This window comes from Rhinatrema bivittatum, chromosome 8 (genome assembly GCF_901001135.1).
Source record: "Rhinatrema bivittatum chromosome 8, aRhiBiv1.1, whole genome shotgun sequence".
Classification (NCBI taxonomy): domain Eukaryota; kingdom Metazoa; phylum Chordata; class Amphibia; order Gymnophiona; family Rhinatrematidae; genus Rhinatrema; species Rhinatrema bivittatum.
The window spans coordinates 150999766-151018991 of record NC_042622.1 but is presented as its reverse complement, the minus strand read 5'-3'; the positions used below and the strand labels follow the sequence as shown (position 1 = coordinate 151018991).

The 19226-nt window shown below is 46.0% G+C and overlaps 1 protein-coding gene across 1 annotated transcript in view; it reads right to left on the bottom strand.

Annotated features, from left to right (window-relative positions):
• The window catches only part of ACTN3 (actinin alpha 3), a 137525-nt gene that overhangs the window by 40588 nt on the left and 77711 nt on the right, over positions 1–19226 (bottom strand). Inside the window, exons 4-7 of the mRNA XM_029611232.1 lie at positions 11960–12046; positions 11351–11438; positions 10315–10393; positions 3923–4004 (exon numbers count right to left, since the gene is read on the bottom strand). Coding sequence (XP_029467092.1) covers positions 3923–4004; positions 10315–10393; positions 11351–11438; positions 11960–12046 — 336 coding nt within the window. The remainder of the gene's footprint in view (positions 1–3922; positions 4005–10314; positions 10394–11350; positions 11439–11959; positions 12047–19226) is intronic.

Here is a 19226-nt window from a genome sequence, read left to right as displayed (position 1 = left end):
CCTTAACTGTTATGGCTATAAGAATTGCCATACTGGGTCAGACCAAGGGTCCATCAAGCCAAGTATCCTGTTTCCAACAGTAGCCAATCTAGGTCACAAGTACCTGGCAGGATCCCAAACAGAAGAAAATTACTTCCTTACCTGCTAATTTTTGTTCCTGTAGTACCAAGGATCAGTCCAGACGGTGGGTTATGTTCCCAGTCCAGCAGATGGAGTCAGACAAAGTTTCGGAGGATGCTGACATATCAGCCAGTGCACCCTCCCTAGATCCTCTGGGCGGAGCTTCGTTGACACACTGCTCCCCAACCCGTCAGGCTGGCGTCGGTGGTGACCACCACCCAATCCGGCATTTCGAGCGAGGTGCCTTGTGCGAGATGCAGTGGATCCAACCACCAAAGGAGGCTGGATCTGGCAATCGAGGGGAGAGGGAGGATTAGCTGGTAGTCCTGCGATACCAGTTTCCAGCGTGAGAGTAGTGCTGCTTGTAAGGGACGCAGATGCGTGAATGCCCATGGTACTAGATCGATGGTGGAGGCCATGGATCCCAGGATCTGCAGATAATCCCAAGACATGGGCTCCAGAAGCATGGTGAAGCATTGGATCTGGTCTCGGAGAGATTGCGCCTTGTCCGGGCATAGGAAAACCTTGCCCTGAACCGTGTCGAAGCAAGCGCCTAAGAAATCCAAATGCTGCGAAAGCCTGAGACTGCTCTTGGCGAAGTTCACCACCCAGCCGAGAGATTGAAGGAGTTGAACGACCCGGGAGACCGCCCGCTGTCCCTGGGAGAAGGTCTTCGCCCGGATGAGCCAATCGTCCAGGTAGGGATGGACTAGGATTCCCTCCCGTCGGAGAGCCACTGCCACTACAATCATGATCTTTGTGAACGTCCGCGGGGCGGTCGCCAATCCGAAGGGGAGAGCCTGGTATTGAAAGTGCTGGTTGAGAATCTTGAAATGCAGAAATCTCTGATGAGCCTTGCGGATTGGAAAGTGGAGATAGGCCTCTTTCAGGTCCAGAGAGGCGAGCAACTCTCCCTGATGTACCGCCGTGATCATGGAGCGCAGGGTCTCCATTCAGAAGCGAAGGACCCGGAGGGACTTGTTGACCTCCTTGAGATCCAAGATTGGGCGGAAGGCTCCGTCCTTTTTGGGTACGACAAAGTAGATTGAATAATGGCCCGAACCCACCTCTCCGGAGGAGATGGGCAAGATGGCCCCGAGATCCAGGAGCCTGTCAAGGGCTTGTTGCACAACTTGTCGCTTGTGACTCGGACTGCACGGTGAGAAGAGAAATCTGTCCCTTGTGGTGCGAGCAAACTCCAATGCGTAGCCGTTCCTTAGGATGTCTAGGACCTACTGGTCCGAGGTGATTTGAACCCACTCCTCGTAGAAGAGGGATAGTCGTCCTCCGATCCGGGGGGGTCGAGGAATGGGTGAGCCTGGCATCATTGGAGGGATTTGGAGAAAACCCCTTGCGGAGCCCCCTCCCTGGGTGGTCTGCGTCCACGAAAGGAACGGGACCACGACTGTGTTCTGGTGGATGGAGCCCAGGGCACCGTCTGCTGGGGACTGCGATAGCGGCGTTGAGCGCTGGGCCGACTCCGGAAAGAAGTGAACGATCGATTAGGCCACTGGCGGTCCTTGGGCAGACGAAGGACCGCATTTTCCCCCAAAGACTTAATGATCTGGTTGAGGTCGTCTCCGAAGAGAAACTTGCCCTTGAAAGGAAGAGATCCCAGGCTGGATTGGGAAGATGAATCTGCCGACCAGTTGCGAAGCCAGAGGAGGTGCCTTGCCGAGACCACGGAGACCATGGACCTTGCTAAGACCCGGAGCAGATCGTACAGAGCATCCGCTCCGTAGGCTATGCGCCCTCCAGGCGGTCCGCTTGGATTGCGTCCTCCGGTGGTAGTTCCTGGGAAGTGAGAAGTTGTTGGACCCAACGGAGTCCAGCCCTCTGCACAAAAGAACTACAAATGGCAGCACGAACTCCCAGGGCCGAGACCTCAAAAACCCTCTTTAGGTAGACTTCCAGCTTCCTATCCTGGAGGTCACGCAGTGCTGTCCCACCAGTGACCGGTATTGTTGTCCGTTTGGTAACCGCCGACACCGCTGAATCCACCTTAGGAACCCTGAGGAGCTCCAGGAAGTCTTTTGGAAGCGGATAAAGTTTTTCCATCGCCCGGCCGACCCTGAGGGAGGCTTCGGGAGTATCCCATTCCCTGGCCAGGAGCTGTAGGAAGGTGGCGTGGGTGGGAAAGGCCCGGAACAAGAGGCGCAGGCCAGCCAGAACTGGATCCCCTTTCTTGCTAGAAGAGGCGACGACTGGCACGGGGGGGGGGGGGGGGGTCCTGGAGGGTCTAGGGGAGGCTTGAGGTCCAGCTCCTGCAGGATATGAGGGATTAGGTCCTCTAGCTCCTCCTTTTGAAAGATGCGAAGGACCTGCGGATCATCTCCTTCCAGTTACGCAGCGAGGAGCGGATCATCCCCAAGTGAAGACGGCAGATCTAGCCCTGGATCCGGGAGAGGGGCCACCCCTCCCCCCGAGGGGAGGGCAAGATGTACCCGGGATGCCCCCAGGTCCGGCCCTGGTGCCTCCCCCCCCAAGTGCCCTGGGCCCCCATGGGTGTCTCCGATAGCCAGGGAGCCTTGACTGGTGGCTCAAACCCGGAAACCCTAGGATTCTCCAGGCGCTGCAGGTAAGCATTGTGCATAAGCACAATGAACTCCGCCGAGAATGCGGGGGGGGGGGGGGGGGGTCAGTAGGGGAGTCCCCCGGGGGTACCGGGAGAGCTAGCAAGGGAACCGGGATAAGCATCAGCGGGGGTATGTCAAAGAAATCCTCCCCTGCATCTCCTGATGGCTGCTGCACGTTGTCCCCTGCTTCCATTTTGACACTCCCCAGTAGAAGGGGGTCTTAGTCTTAATAAAAGTTATGTACCCATGTGATGCAGTAGGAAATTGAGTTTGGATTTTGACATTGGACTCTGAGAAGCCAATCTGCCTACATCAATCTTAGGGTGCTATCTCCTGACAGAGTGGTGCTAGTGTGGTCTTTCCTTACACAGAGAAGATACCTGGAGTGGGACCATTTCCCAACTGAAGACTCTGAAGAAGAGAGAATCTCCTGCCCAGTGAAGGGGACTGAGACTGAAGGGAAGGGTACTCAATACTTCCAGGAGGGAGACAAAGTTCTGGGGTTTGCAAAAGGGAGAACTCTAAGAAACTTGAAGAGAAGAGATTACCAGAGATCAGATACGTTGGAATTTCTTCAGCTGTTGTGAGAGAACCTAGGAAAAATACTTATTGAGAAGGTCCTGGTGAGAGTTTGGGGGGGAAAAAAAAAAAAGAACTGCCCATTGAAGGAAAAAATCCTAAGGAGCTGCTGGTTAAAAAAGAGTCAGCCAGAAACTCAACAGAGTGTGAAGAGCTGCTGTGATACAGGAGAAGTGCTGGCTCCAAAGCAGGTATTTGTAAGGGCATGGTGGGGAGGGCAGTAGTGATTCCTGCAGAATGTGACAGATTTATTTTTCATATTGCTTTGGACTTTTGTTTGCTGTTAGATGTACTAGCTATTAATGATCATTAGCTGAACTTTATTTTACCTGCCATTTAGTAACAGGAAACCTTTTATTTTTGAACAAAAGTCTAGGAATATGTGTAGTGCTTATCTTTGTTTTGCTTCCTGGGCAGATGCACAGAAGAACCCCAGCAATGAGAAACCCTAAAGGGCTTGATAGTAAGATCTTTCCCTCCTGAGTAGAAACTCCGAGAGGTCACGGGGCCTGCCCTAGCTAAGAGCCTCCCCATGAGTCCCTTATGCCAGAACCAGATTGGGACAGGGGCTACACTCCCCTGGATAAAATATGATTACTGTCCCCTTAAATCCCAATAATATACGGTATATCAGAAATGCTGCACACCTTCAGCATCCAACATCTTGGGGATGTCCAGGTACTTCTCCGCCACCTCGAAGGCTGTGTTCAGGTTCCCAATGGGATCATCCTGTGGAAAGATGAAATGAAGAGTATTGGTCAACCTTACTGATAAGTTCTCTGTCCTTTACTGCTAACCAAAGGGTTTTGGATGACAACTAGAACGAGTCAGTGTTAATGCACACAGAGAGGGTCAGAGCACACAGCATCAGTCTCTGGTGAGAGCGCAAGGAAGGGAGGGTAGAAGGTAGAGATAGCATATGTACATTACATCTAGAACGTCTGATTTTAGGAAATCAATATTCAGCCACTATCCAGCTGAACAAGTTAGCTGGATAAACATTGAATATATCCACTGAATATACCCAGATAACTATAAGTCTATCTGACAAACTTTAGATCTGCTCAATAGCAGGGCTAGCTTATTCTACTAACTTATCTGGATAAGTCTGAATATTCCCACTTATCTAGCTAAGCTAGCCATATAAGTAGCTTTTCCCTACCCTGAATGCCTGTCCTGCCCACTACTTAGCTGGATAACTATTTAGTTGGATAAATACTTATCTGGCTAAGTGTGGCTTCTGAATGTGGCTGAATATTAAAACAGTGGCTTAGCCGGATATGCCTGAACTTATCCGTCTAAATGGCACTGAATAAATATCAGGTCCTAAGTGTTTATAATTTATACATTTCAATGTTTATTTTCTTTTAGCTATTATAGAGAGTAAAGGAGTATACCTGAAAACCCTCCTTAACCAGCGCTGGACTAGGCATCTGGCCTGGTCCACCTTAAAAAATATAAGGCAACTAGGTACCTCCAAAAGCAAGATGCTGAGAACAGGGTTAAGAGTACAACTCTAGGGGAGGCAAGAGAGGTACCAGGGACTCCAGGAGAAGGCAGCTCCTGTAACACTTCTGTCCTAATTGTGAGTAGAAGGGTAAGGCAGCCCCTTCAGCATAACTGGCCTATGTTAAATGTTTGTGAATTTAGAAATGCTGATTTCCACTGTGAATAAAGCACTGGGAGAAAGCCCTTGCCTGCTCGTTTCTGTGCCACATAGAAGTCGACATTAAAAGCCTTTGTGTGCATAACTTTTCAAGTTACATGCACAAAAACTGAACTTTGAATATTTTCACATGTTAAATGCATACATTTTGTGTGCAAAATGTTTTTTGTGCGCACAAAATTTACCCACATAAAAATTGAAAGTGTTCTGGGATAGAGCTCAACTTTACCTGGTGAGCACATATATCCTATATGCCTTATCCAGGTAAAATATGTGCATAAATCTGGTCCAAAAAATATAGTCCTACCTTTACTCAGATAAAATTAAGTGATTAACTTTATCTGAGTATATTAAGTGGGATATTTGTGCATATAGGTCCCTCTGAATATCCAGGAAAAGTTAAGTATGTAACTTTCCCTGGATATTTTTGCCACTCACCAGCTCTCTAAATATTAACCTCAGAGTTTTATGCAGATATATAAAACCAGTGATTGTTTTTTTGGGGGGTGGGTGGGTTCCTTCTCACCAATCTATCCCTACCACTCTCTCCCCCCACACCAACCTTTCTCTAGCATGGGAGGAGGAACCAGACCACCATAGTCAGTGAAGACCTGAGAGTGGGTGTAGTTGTTAAGGGAAGTGGAGGGGAGGAGGAAGACAGCAGTAGTCTGTGCAGCTGTGGAGCCATCAGTGCAGTAAAGACACAAAGACAGAGCAGCAGGTCTAAGACAAGCAAGTCGGGGGTGAGGGTGTTCAAAAAGTTACTCGGGGTGGCAGACCTTTTAATGGTGTTTATCCAAAAAATGTCAATTTCATTTTTTTGAACCAGGTATTTTGTTACAGGTCGATACAGTACAGTGCGCTCCGACAGAGCGCACTGTTAACCTGCCCTTGGACGCGCGTTTTCCCTTACCCCTTATTCAGTATGGGGCGGAAAACGCGCGTCCAACCCGTGGCACCTAATAGCGCCCTCAACATGCAAATGCATGTTGATGGCCCTATTAGGTATGCGTGCGGGATACAGAAAGTAAAATTTGTAGCCAAGCAACACATTTTACGCTAAGAAATTAGCGCCTACCCAAAGGTAGGCGCTAGTTTCTGCCGGCACCGGGAAAGGGCACAGAAAAGCAGTAAAAACTGTTTTTCTGTGCACCCTCTGACTTAATATCATAGCGATATTAAGTTGGAGGTCCCAAAGGATGTAAAAAGTAAAAAGAAAAAAATTTTTTAATTGGGCCGGCAACTGTCGGGCCGAAAACCGGACACTCAATTTTGCCGGCGTCCGGTTTCCGAGCCCGTGGCTGTCAGCGGGCTCGAGAACCGACGCCGGCAAAATTGAGTGTCGGCTGTCAAACCCCTTATACAGTAAGTGGTAATAGCGCGTCGAAAACGCGCGGCCAACCCCCCGAAACTAATAGCACCCGCAACATGCAAATGCATGTTGATGAGCCTATTAGTTATTCCCACGCAATCCAGAAAGCAAAATGTGCAGCGAAGCCACACATTTTACTTTAAAAAATTAACGCCTGCCCAAAGGCTGGCATTAATTTCTGTCAGCGCTGGGGAAGTGTACAGAAAAGCAGAAAAAACTGCTTTTCTGTACACCCTCCGACTTAATATCATAGCGATATTAAGTCGGAGGCCCCAACATTTAAAAAAAATTAAAAATAAAAAAAAACTACTTTAAAATCGGCCCGTAGCCTGCGGGTCGGAAGACGGACCCTCAATTATGCCGGCGTCCGTTTTCCGAACCCGTGGCTCTCAGTGGGTTTGAGAACTGACGCCGGCAAAATTGAGCGTCGGCTGTCAAACCCGCTAACAGCCGCCGCTCCTGTCAAAAAGGAGGCGCTAGGGACGCGCTAGTGTCCCTAGCGCCTCTTTTTACCGCAGGCCCTCATTTGCATACTAAATCGCACGCATAGGAGAGTGGCCTGTGCGCGCGTCGGGAGAGCAGGCGCTCACCTCGGAGTGCCAGCTCTCCCGCGGGTTTTACTGTATCAGCCCATATGTTAGATAAATAGTTATCCAGCAATGTGGTGTGGCTGCTGAACAGGACAGGATAAGTCACTACTTTTCCGGCTACGTAGCGTTGAATAATGGCTGCCCTCAAAATACCTGGTGCAAAAAACTGAAATTGGCATTTATTGGATACACAACAACAACAACAACAACAACAACAACAAAAAAAGGTCTGTCAACCCCAGTAATTTTTCAACACCCTCACCCCAACTTGCCCGTCTCAGATCAGCTGCGCTGTCTTTGTGTCCTTACTGCCCTGATGGTTCCACAGCGGTACAAGTTCTTATTGCAGAGGACCAGCTCCCCAGTCACGATTGCAGAAATCAGCTTCTTCCAGTGATCTGCATTCCTAGGGAGAATCAGTTTTCAAAGACATTTCCACAGCTAAAATAATGCTTTAATTCTGGTGAGATTAGAGCTTAACAAGGCTATATTTAAAAAAAAAAAAAAAAAAGGGGGGGGGGAATATATATAAAAAAATTATTCTTTCTACACTTTGGGCTTGGTGAAATGATATTTTTTTAAAAAATGAGAGTTTGAAAATTGTTCTATATTGTTAAAGAAAATCATTGAAAAAATGGACCGATGATTATATGAAACCCCAGAGGTTGGTCACTTGAAATTATATCATGACAACCAAATGGGTGATATGAAGATCCCAATAACAATTTAAAGCTTGTCTTTATTTATTAATTTTTTAAGTTCCAGCAATTCGTGTTACATCAATATTTAACTCTGGAAATGGCATTTTATAAAATTGCCCACCCAATATGCAGGTAAACTTATTTGCATATCTCTTGCATGCACATAGGTTTACTGTTGCGCTCCTGCTCACGGGCTGTGCCGTGAGCAGGCACTTACCTCGCGGCTGGGCCACCCTGAAGCCTCCCATGCGGCTGGAGCCACCACCGCCGTCCTTCTGCGGCCCAGAGACCACTTTCATCCTTCGGCACGGCAAGGCCGTGCTGGCGCTCCGAAGCGGCAGGAGCCGCTGATGTCATCCGCTTCACGGCCCAGAGGCCGCAGTCCCCGGCCTCGCTTGCGACAAGGATCCGCTCCTCAGCCTGCCTCTCTGCAGCAGGAAGCTGCCTCCAATGTTGGGGCCCTGTTTCACAGCCCAGCTCTGCTCCTGCATCTTCACGGCATGTAGGCTTCTGTCCAGGGTCCTGCTACTTCCTGCTTCCTCTCTAGGCGCGGGGCCATGCCTCTCTGCTGGATTTAAAGGGCCAGCCCTCCTGGCCCCTCCTGATGACATCATCGTGGGAAGTCCTCTTCAGCCCTATAAAAGGGCTTTGTCTTCAGTCCAGCTTTGCCTTTGCAAGGAATCAATCCTCCTTGGGACTCCTCGTTTTCAACTCCTCCTAGGCACTCTGTTCTCCGTGGGATCCCCTGTCTTCGTCCTGGTCTCTCGTCTCTTCCTGTGTCTTCATCATGGTCTCGTCTGATCCGGTGTCTCCGTTCCTGATGTATCCTGATGTTCCAACTCCTGATGTTCCAAGTCTCCAAGGCTCCGCTTGTTCCGTCCCTGCGTGGTCCGCGACCATCCTGGCTGGGGTGTGTAGGGCACTCGGTAGGACAATTCCATCCGTTATGGCCAAAGATTCTCCACATCCTCCTTCAAATCACAATCATGTTCCTGGTTCCGGATATTTCCTCCTTGTGGTCCGTCCTCAGTCCAACTTTGGGATACCTTCAGATGCGTCTTCCTCGCTGGGTCGGAAGTTTCGCCTTCCTTCAAATGACCTGTCAGGTGCGTCGATCACGCCGGGTTCCTGAAGCTCAGTCCAGGACGTTGCTGCCAGGATTCTTGGCCGGTTACCATCATCCGCCTGTCCTGACGTCCTTTGTCTCTGATTTCCAGATGTTCGTCTTCCTTTTCCTTCAGTACTCACCACCATCTTGAACTCTAATGTATTTGAGTCGATGTCAGAGCTTGGTGTCTGCTTCGCCTCCAATGTGGTCTGTGACCTGCCTTAACTGGCTGTGTAGGGCGCATGGAGTGGCAACACTCCTTCCAAATCCTTCTTCATCCTGAACCGCATCTGAAACATCATCTGAGTCTTCGTCTGAAACCACGTCTGAGTCTTCGTCTGAGTCCATGTGTTCTGCCCTCTGCCTTTGTCCGTCCTGTCACATCTGCCGTTCTCTACGACAGGTCCGAAAGGACTGTCGAGTGGCTGGAGGGCTACTCCAGAGACCAGCATTGAGTTGCTGGGTCTCTCCGATGCATCAGGTTTGGCAGAGGCCAGGGCCACCCATCTCCAGCCTGTCCGCCCGTGCTTGGGCACTCCTCACCTGCCTCGGTGCTTCCCAGAGCTCCTCTGCGGGCATATCATGGCCCAAGGGTACGCTCCTCTCCAGCATTCCCCGCAACAGGTTGCTCTCCCACAACAGGTTGCAAAGGCCTCACCACTTCATCTCCCGGAAGCAGGATTGCTCGCTAGTACTCCCTCAACAGATTGCCAAGGCCTCACTACTTCACCAGCATTCCTCGCAATGGTTGCGCAACATTTACCTTGACTGAACAGTGGTGTTCCTGGGGGTGAGACTGGGGTGAGGTTTGCATTTTTCAAAGTATGTGTGCAAATTTTCCTGAAAAAAAAATCTGTACTCAAATTATCAGGTGTAATTGTGTGCAGGTAGACTTTGTGGAATAATTCTCAAAGCAAACTTACACAAACAAGTTTGCTTTGAAAATTGATGTAACTTATGCACAGTTTTTTAATTTCAAATTTAGGCAGACTGTTACAAAATTCAACCCAGAGCATCCAGTGGGATTGCAACATAATGAATACATTTAACTAATGACAGGTATTAAAGAGAAGTCCTATCATCTTATAACTGGACCCTGAGGCTATGCGTGGACATTGTTCATTCAGAGGGAAGCCTGAACCAGGGATACATGTCAAGGACAAAGCAATATGGATTGGCAGATGTGGCAAGAAAAGCCAAAATGCAACATAAGCAAGACCAGCAATACAGAGAAACCAAGAGTCAGGTGGGCTGAGGAAGGATGAGAACAGAGGTAAAGTAGGCACAGAGCAAAAATGGATGCAAAGAAAAGAGGAGTCAGAAGAAGCAGTCATGCAGGTTACAAAAGGAACACAGCAACAGTGAAAGCAATGAAAGGTAAAGTATCAGCAGCAATGAACAGAGAGACAGTGATGCATTTAAAAAAAGGAGAGATACCAGGAAAAATGCATGCAGAGAGAGACACTAGTGCCTGAAAGTAGAGGAGGAGGATATACTGCATGTGAAGACAGACTGTGTGACAGTGATGCAGTGTAATAGAACATGCCAGAGTTAGAGATACCACAAGCTCAGGCAGAATAATATAAGGCACAGCTAGGAGACCTTTCGGAGCTTGGAGTAGTCAATAAGGTCAGGTCTATGTCTGTGGATGAGGGCACATAGGGCAAGACCATCCTTCCAGCTTCAATGGGAGAAAGAAAGAAAAGATGAATGAGTTTTAACGGTTTCACTTGCTGCTCACCCAGCCCTGTCCTGATCTGTACTCATTCCCCTAGAGCACATTGGTATGCAGGGCCTGAGGCTATGTAAGCTACGCTGCACCAAGGGACATTCAGGCACACAAGACTGTATCCACTGGAGAGGGGGGAACCACCGTTGTGCTAACCTTGGGGCAATGAATCTGGAGAGACTTTCTCCACTCAATGTCTATGGGAAAATTTAGACTCACATATGTCATGTTCTAAGGACCAGGTATAGGTGCCATAATATCACAGTATAGAGATCTATGGTTCAGGGGGGGGGTATCTTTACTTTCCCTATTATACCCCTGACAATACTAAGAGAGAGAGGGAAAAAGAGAAAATCAGAAAAAAGGGGGCAAAGAAAGATGGGGTAAGAAGAAAGATGGGAACATGAAGAGGAAGAAGAGAAGATGGAGATGCAAGGATAGGGAGAAGGGAGTTATGGAGGGAGGGGAAATAAAAAAGGGAAATTGAGAAAGTAAGGGGGAGGTAAAGAGGTCTGGCAGGAGAAGAGAGATAAAAAGGGGAAGGGGGAGAATAAAGCTTGAGCAGAGAAGAGAGATAAGGAAAGAAGGGGATGAGGAAGGAAAAGGAGAGATGGAGACATGAAAGGGAGAGAAAAGGGGAAGGAAAATGGAGGGAGAAGGCAAGAGAGATGGGGATGAGGGAAGGAGCAAAAACAAACAAGGGAAATATTGTAGAAGAATAAAAGGAGTAAGGCCAGAGGGACAATGAAGGAATAGAAGATGGAGGGTGAGGAATAAGGAATTTGAAAGGAAAAGTATGAGAGAGAGAGGAAGGAAAATGGGAAAGGAAGGGAGAGAGGGAAGGGAAAAATAGGGACAGGACAGAGGGAAGGAAGGAGCTAGGAGGGATAAGGCTTTGACATGGTGTACCTGATGTGGAAGTTCTGTACGTTGACATTCCTGTAGGGAGCAGTCTTCCTCTGACACCACAGCAGCAGCCCCTCTTTTGCAGATGTTTCTGAGGAGGAGAGAGAGAAGGGAGCAAAGACACGCCAAGAGTGACTCATCAAAAACAGCAACTCTTACATCCTCTTCTTCTCCAACCCTGTCATCCATCCCCCCACTCACAAACTCCCTCTCCCACCTTATCCTTTGCTTCTCTCTCTCTCTCTCTCATTTGTCTTGTACCCTCCCTCTCCCACTTTTCTTTTTTCCCCCATCTCCATCCAACCCTCTTGCACCTTTTCCCTCCATACTTTCTGCCTCCCAACCTCTCTCACCTTCCCTCTCACCCTGCTCCTTGTCCCTCTTTACCTCCTGCATTCTCTTCATCCCAATCTCTTTTCCCTACCATCTCACCTCTCTCATTGTCTCTCCCTCCTAACCTCTATCTTTTCTCTTCAAAGAATGCATTCATCTCAACAGTGTTTACCTTTCTTCCTAGAAGAAAAAGCAGAGCTCTGCTGGTAATTCACAAATATAACCATCAGTACCCCAGGAAGCCCCTTACAGCAGGTATATCCTGCATCTGACACTCACCTTCCACAGAAATGTCTTGGATGGCAAAACGTAGAATAATTGTCCAAATCATACCCAGCGTCATCTTCAGATTCCCATCAACAATTTCTGCAGGGAGAGCACATCATATATGTCAGATTGCAAATTCCTTGCACCTTAAATATCACACTGTTATCACATTGCACCTCAAATATCTCAGATTACAAATGTATTGCATCTCAAATATCACATAGGAAATACCTAACATCTGTATCACAAGGAAAACATATTGCACCTCTGCTCTCATACTACCATCCTGATAAGCATATACTTCATATATCTCAGGCTACAAATATCTTGAACCTGAAACCTTATACTTTGAAGAGAGTAGGAGCATGTATGCAAACTATTTTTGATTCTTTGTTTGTTTAAAACAAAAAAGCAAACAAAATGTTTTTAAAATGGAATGATAAACAAAACCAAATGTAAAAAATGTTGGGCCTGGTCCGTCCCCTCATAGTGTAAACGTCAGTGACCCTAAACAAGAGGTTCATCGTGAACTTGAGACCTACTGCTATAGACACAGACCAAAACGTGCAGACCTAAATAAAGTAAGGGAAAAAAAAATTTGCAGCCATGTGATGATTTTGTCAACTTTATATGAGATTGTTCTTCACACAGAGGAGGAAAAACTGTGTTTATTTCTTTATATCAGAGACTTGTCATCATCTTCCAATGTGAGAAGAGAACCTTAGACACCAGAACTGTGAAACATGTTCTTGGTAAAAACTATGGGCCTGATTTTAAAAAGCATTTACTCAAGTAAGTGGGCTTTTGAAAATTGCTACAGTATATGCCATTGAATTGTCCATGGGATTTATGCATGTAAGTGCATTTTATTCGAGTAAATGGCTTTTGAAAATTGCTACAATAGTAATTAGATTTCCACATGAAACTCTTTTTGAAAATTACCCCCTTTATATCCAGCTATGAAATGAGTATTGATCTAGCACCTGTTTTGCTAATGAACTCCTGAACTTCATTAACCCATATGAAAATATTCCTATGTATTGGGTCTCAGTCAATATTATTTACATCCCACCAATCTAGTGTCTATAGGAGGTGGTGACATCTAATCAAGATCAATGTTGGAGCCTATAGAACCAGATATTTTATGAGGTTTGACTTTGAGAAAAGGGACACTGAGTTATCCAGACGGCGGATATTATCTGAACAGACATTACCCAAAAGAGCATTTGCTATGGGTTTTTTCCCGTGGCTTTTTTCCACAGATTCCCCAAAACTCTATCAAGAGAGCTTTGTTAACAGAACTATGACTGCTTGTAGTCAACCTGCAAGATAAGACTGAGTTTCATACTCAATACCTGCTCTGAGTAGTGGGATTCTTGCCAACATCCCTTGAAAGACTTTTGGCCAATTTTGCCATCATATCTCACAGAGACATCTGTGAGACTTTTGGGTTTTATCTGTCATCCACTGTAAGGGCTTCGCTGGATTACCCCATGGTGTTGAGACAGTGTCTTGTTACAGAAGTGACCCTAGACTTGTGCAATACTTTGAAGGGTGAGATAACACTGGCTTAATTACCTTCCAGCTGGGCTAATTAGTTTGGCATTGCATAATTCCTAAATGCAAAGGTGAGCTTATATGATGCTTAAATTCTGATTATCTTTTACTACACTGCCATGTGCTATAAAACTTAAACTCTAACCAAAACCAAAGAAAGAAAATAAATAATTGCACCATATTAAACTTTTTTACTTATACTGCTAATAATTTAATTGACAGTCTCACAAAAGCTAATGAATTTGTATCATAAGGTTATTGGTTAAATCTGATAATCTACTGTAAGGTTATCATACCAGATACACCCCTCTCACCACAAAAACAAACCAAGAAAACCTCCCAGGCCATCTTCTTATCCCCCTCCGCCCTGGATCCAGACCCCTCCAGTCTCTTACCCCCATCTGTGCGGCCTTCATACTTGTTCCTGATCTACCAGTAAGGTAATACAAAATGGCGCCAGCTGAGCTGAGGTAGAAGCCATTTGGGATTTTTGCCATACTCCAAAATGCTACCTTCTCAGTCATCTAGCACCATTTCGGAGTACAGAAGAAATTCAAAATGGCACCAGGTTTGGTTCAGCCAGCACCATTTTATATTACTGTATCAGTGGGGCAGGCATGATTAGAGATCACTTCTGCCCAGTGAAGACCCCAATGCTGAGGGGATATGGGGAAGTTCTTTTGTTTGTTTGTTGCAGCACAAATAGGGCTTAATTTTAAAAGCAAATTCAAAGGCATTTTGTTTGTTTTTCCTTTTGTTTTATTTTAAAAATAAAATGAAACAAAATAGGAATTTTCATTGAAATGTCCTATTTTGTTTCCAACAAAAGCACATCCTTAAAACATAATAACATAATAAATGACTGCAGATAATAGAATATTGGATGAGGGGGGGTTCATTTCATTTCTGTTTTGTTTTGTTAGTGAAGGGGTTCATTTTGTTTTTTTACCTGGGTTTTTTTGTTTTGTTTCTTTACTTTTAGTGTGTACTATTTTACAATCATGTACACTAATCTGCACCCCCCCCCCTTCTCCTTACACACACACACACACACACACACAAAATAAAAAATGTGCTGTCAAATGTCTACAAAGCCTCTGGATGTCCCAAACATCCCTTCTAACCCCACTGACCCTGCTCTTAAATTTATCCCATAGCCATAGGGTCCAAATGGAGCAGAAGCACTCGCCAGTCACTGCTTCCCTGGTGGAGCTACACAAGGAAGAATGACATTGGCGAGGCAGGAGTGACTGGGAATTGGTCCTGTCCCACCCATGACTATGGGGTAAGTTTCAAGGGGAGCCTTTTAAGATGGGAGGGCTGTATGGGAAGCCCTGGGGGACAGCTTTGAATCATAGGGAGTGGGAGGTAAGGGTGCAGGAAACAAAAGAAAATGAAAACTGAATGAAACTGGGTGTTTTTTCTTTTGTTTCCAAAATGACAAAGACTGGTCAGGGAAATGACTGGTATGTGTGTGAGGAAGACAGTGACTGGTCTGAGAGGTGACTGTTGTATATATGAAGGAGACAGAGACTGGTCAAAGAGGTGACTGGTGTGTGTGAGGGAGAGAGACTAGTTAGGGAGGTTACTGGTCTGTGTGAGACAGAGACTGTGTGTGAGTGACTGGTGTGTGTGTATGTGTGTGAGAGAGAGACAAAGACTGGTCAGGGATGTGACTGGTGTGTGTGAGGGAGAGAGACTGGTCAGGGAGGTGACTGGTGTGTGTGAGAGAGAGAGACTGGTCAGGGAGGTGACTGGTGTGTGTGTGTGTGTGAGAGAGAGAGCGAGAGAGAGACAGGCTGGTTGGGGAGGTCACTGGTGTGTAAAAAAACAGACTGGTTGTGGGTTCTAATTGGTGTGTGTGTGTGAAAGAGACTTGTTGTGGGCCCTAAGGAAGAGGAGCATGAGGACAGAGCTTTAGCAGCCACTACTGCTTCAGGTGAATGTTATTGGCCTGCAAAGGAAAGGAGTAGGAGAGTTGTTATAGAGGGTAGGTAAAGGTTGCTTTTTAAGTGTATTTTTCTTGATTGACTGCCATTTTAATTATTGAGTATTATGTGATGTGTCTGCTGTTTTCAAATATTTTATTGTTAATCAGAGAATTTTAAATAATTTTTATGAGCTATTAATTACTGGTTGTTATTCTGTTCATCAGCTTTTTCAAAACATTTATTAGTATAGTTTTACAATTATTTCTGTGTGGGGATCTATAGTAGCTTGGCTTGTTCTGGTTTCCTAATAGGAAGTGTATTGGTGTTTATGGCCCAGTTTAATATTTGTAGTGTTGCCTTTTCATAGATAGGGTTGTTATGTGTTCCATAATGCAGGCTTAACTTTGTGCGGGTTAGTTTGTGTGCATTATTGCAGATCTTGGGAGTATGTTAGGTGCTATATTTCTCTTTCCATTTCTCCAGGTTTGCACTGCATGCAGAGTGGCTTTTTTGTGTTTCCATTCCAGCTTCTGTCATTTGTGGTCTTTCTGTACTTGGTGAAAGTTGCTTTTGTGTATGTGACCAAGGTGAGGTATTTTACTAGCATGTAGGCCTTTGTATCAGTCTTATTTTAGACCTAGTCCTTGTTGGACATAGGATTTGGTTGCAGAGGTCTTAAGTGACTAGACGGAAGGCCTAGAAGTAATGAATTACAGTAGTCAAGGTTTGAGAAAATAAAAGATTGTAAAACTGTTCTGAAATCTGTTGTGCCTAGAAGAGGTTTCAGATGGCTCAAAATCCACAGCTTGTGGAAACCAGATCTAATTAGTTTGCTTATGCGGGCTTTCATTGCATTCCGGGATTTAACCATAAAATTTGCACATAAATACTTACACAAACTGGCATGCACCGAGCTCCCATGCTGCAGTACTTTACTTGTGCTATGGATGACGTGTAAGTAGTAAAACAAAAAAATATGGGCAGATCAGCAGGGCTTTAAAAGTCAGGGCTAACAGAAGAGAATGGAGGCTATTAAACTAGAGCAGTTTGGAAGTCCTATCCTTTAACTGGGTGAACTGGGAACGAACTGGGAAAATGGCAATGGTGACAGCTTATGTGGTAGAAGCTGCATTTACACACCCAGGCACGCGTACACTTAAAACTGCACTCATATGTGTGCTCAGTCAGGCTATTTAGTGAGGCTTATTCAAGCCAATCTTAAAAATGATCAATGTTTTACATATAGTTCTTATTATTTGACGACAGCACCCCTACTAGGAGAGTAGAGCGATGATGCTGCTAACTGTCTCAGCTAGTATTATCCTTTGCACTGATTAGTCATCAATAGTTTTAAAATGATCTAGGTTTTTTCGATATTATTTATTTACTGTTAGTTTTTAAGAACTATTCCGTGAAGTACTTTTAGGTTAATTTAAGATGTGTTTTAGTTTATTTCGATGTATTTTAGGTATAATAATGTATTTTAGGTTAATAATGTATTTAGATGTATTTTAGGTTTAATAATGTTTTTTAGGTTTAATAATGTATTTTAATGTATTTTAGCTTTGATAAGGTATTTTAATGTATTTTAGGATTAATAATGTATTTTAAATATACTTTAGGTTATTAATATTCTGTACGTTATATTTAGCTGCATGTTTTATTTTGTTGTGAACCGTTACGATGGATCCCTAGTGATGGTATACAAAACTTAATAAATCTAAATCTATTTTATAACATGCGCATATATGTGTGTATGTTATAAAATGGCCATGTCCCAGGATGCGGACTGGCGAACATGCACACATGTACACCCATGTGCCACATTGAAAGTTACCGTCTAAGGGAAGAGTAACCCAAATTATAGCTACACAATGCAAGGTTACACATTAGGAGTCACTAATCAGGAAAACGATCTAGGCATCATCGTTGATAACATGTTGAAATCTTCTGCTCAGTGTGCAGCAGCAGCCAAGAAAGCAAATAGAATGTTAGGGATTATTAGGAAAGGAATAGAAAATAAAACATAGAATATCATAATGCCTCTGATTCATTTCCTAGTGTGATCTCGTCTTGAGTACTATGTGCAGTTCTGGTCATCATACCTCAAAAAAGAAATAGCAGAATTAGAAAAGGTACAAAGAAGGGCGACCAAATTGATAAAGGGATTGGAACGATTCCCCTAAGAGGAAAGGATAAAGAGGTTAATGCCTCTTCAGCTTGGAGAAGACATGGCTGAGGTGAGATATAATGAGTAGGGATGTGAATCGTTTTTTGACGATTTAAAATATCGTCCGATATATTTTAAATCGTCAAAAATCGTTAGAGGCGATATATAATAGGAATTCCCCCGATTTATCGTCAAAAATCGTAAATCGGGGGAAGGGGAAGGGGGAGGGCGGGAAAACCGTCACACTAAAACAACCCTAAAACCCACCCCGACCCTTTAAAATAAATCCCCCACCCTCCCGAACCCCCCCAAAATGTCTTAAATTACCTGGGGTCCAGTGGGGGGGGGGGTCCCGGTGTGATCTTCCACTCTCGGGCCACGGGTGCGTTGATAGAAATGGCGCCGGCGCTACCTTTGCCCTGTCATATGACAGGGCAAAGGTAGCGCCGGCGCCATTGGTTCCTGTCCCCCGACGTCACGAGCGTAGGAGATCGCTCCCGGACCCCCGCTGGACCCCCAGGGACTTTTGGCCAGCTTGGGGAGGCCTCCTGACCCCCACAAGACTTGCCAAAAGTCCAGCGGGGGTCCGGGAACGACCTCCTGCACTCGAATCGTGTTGCCGTACGGCCGGCACCATTTTGCAAAATGGCGCCGGCCATATGGCCATATTGCAAAATGGCGCCGGCCGTACGGCAACACAATTCGAGCGTAGGAGATCGCTCTCGGACCCCCGCTGGACCCCCAGGGACTTTTGGCCAGCTTGGGGGGGCCCTCCTGACCCCCACAAGACTTGCCAAAAGTCCAGCGGGGGTCCGGGAACGACCTCCTGCACTCGAATCGTGTTGCCGTACGGCCATATGGCCATTTTGCAATACGGCAACACGATTCGAGTGCAGGAGGTCGTTCCCGGACCCCCGCTGGACTTTTGGCAAGTCTTGTGGGGGTCAGGAGGCCTCCCCAAGCTGGCCGAAAGTCCCTGGGGGTCCAGTGGGGGTCCGGGAGCGATCTCCTACGCTCGTGACGTCAGGGGACAGGAACCAAAATGGCGCCGGCGCTACCTTTGCCCTGTCATATGACAGGGCAAAGGTAGCGCCGGCGCCATTTCTATCAACGCACCAGTGGCCCGAGAGTGGAAGATCACACCGGGACCCCCCTCACTGGACCCCAGGTAATTTAAGACATTTTGGGGGGGTTCGGGAGGGTGGGGGATTTATTTTAAAGGGTCGGGGTGGGTTTTAGGGTTGCTTTAGTGTGCCGGTTTTCCCGCCCTCCTCCGATTTACGATTTACACGATATTTAAAAAAACAAAACCGCGTCGATCCGATTCCCTCCCCCCCCCAGCCAAAATCGATCGTTAAGACGATCGATCACACAATTCACATCTCTAATAATGAGTGGAGTGGAATGAGTAAACGTGAATTGATTGTTTACTGTTTCAAAAAATACAAATATAAGGGGACACACAATGAAGTTACTGGGTCATACATTTAAAACTGATAAGAGAAAATACATTTTTACTCAATGCATAATTAAGCACTGGAATTCGTGGGCCAGAGACATTCCAGTGTGGGGTCAATATTTATGCATATAATTTGCTATTTTATAACCTGCGAAAGTGACA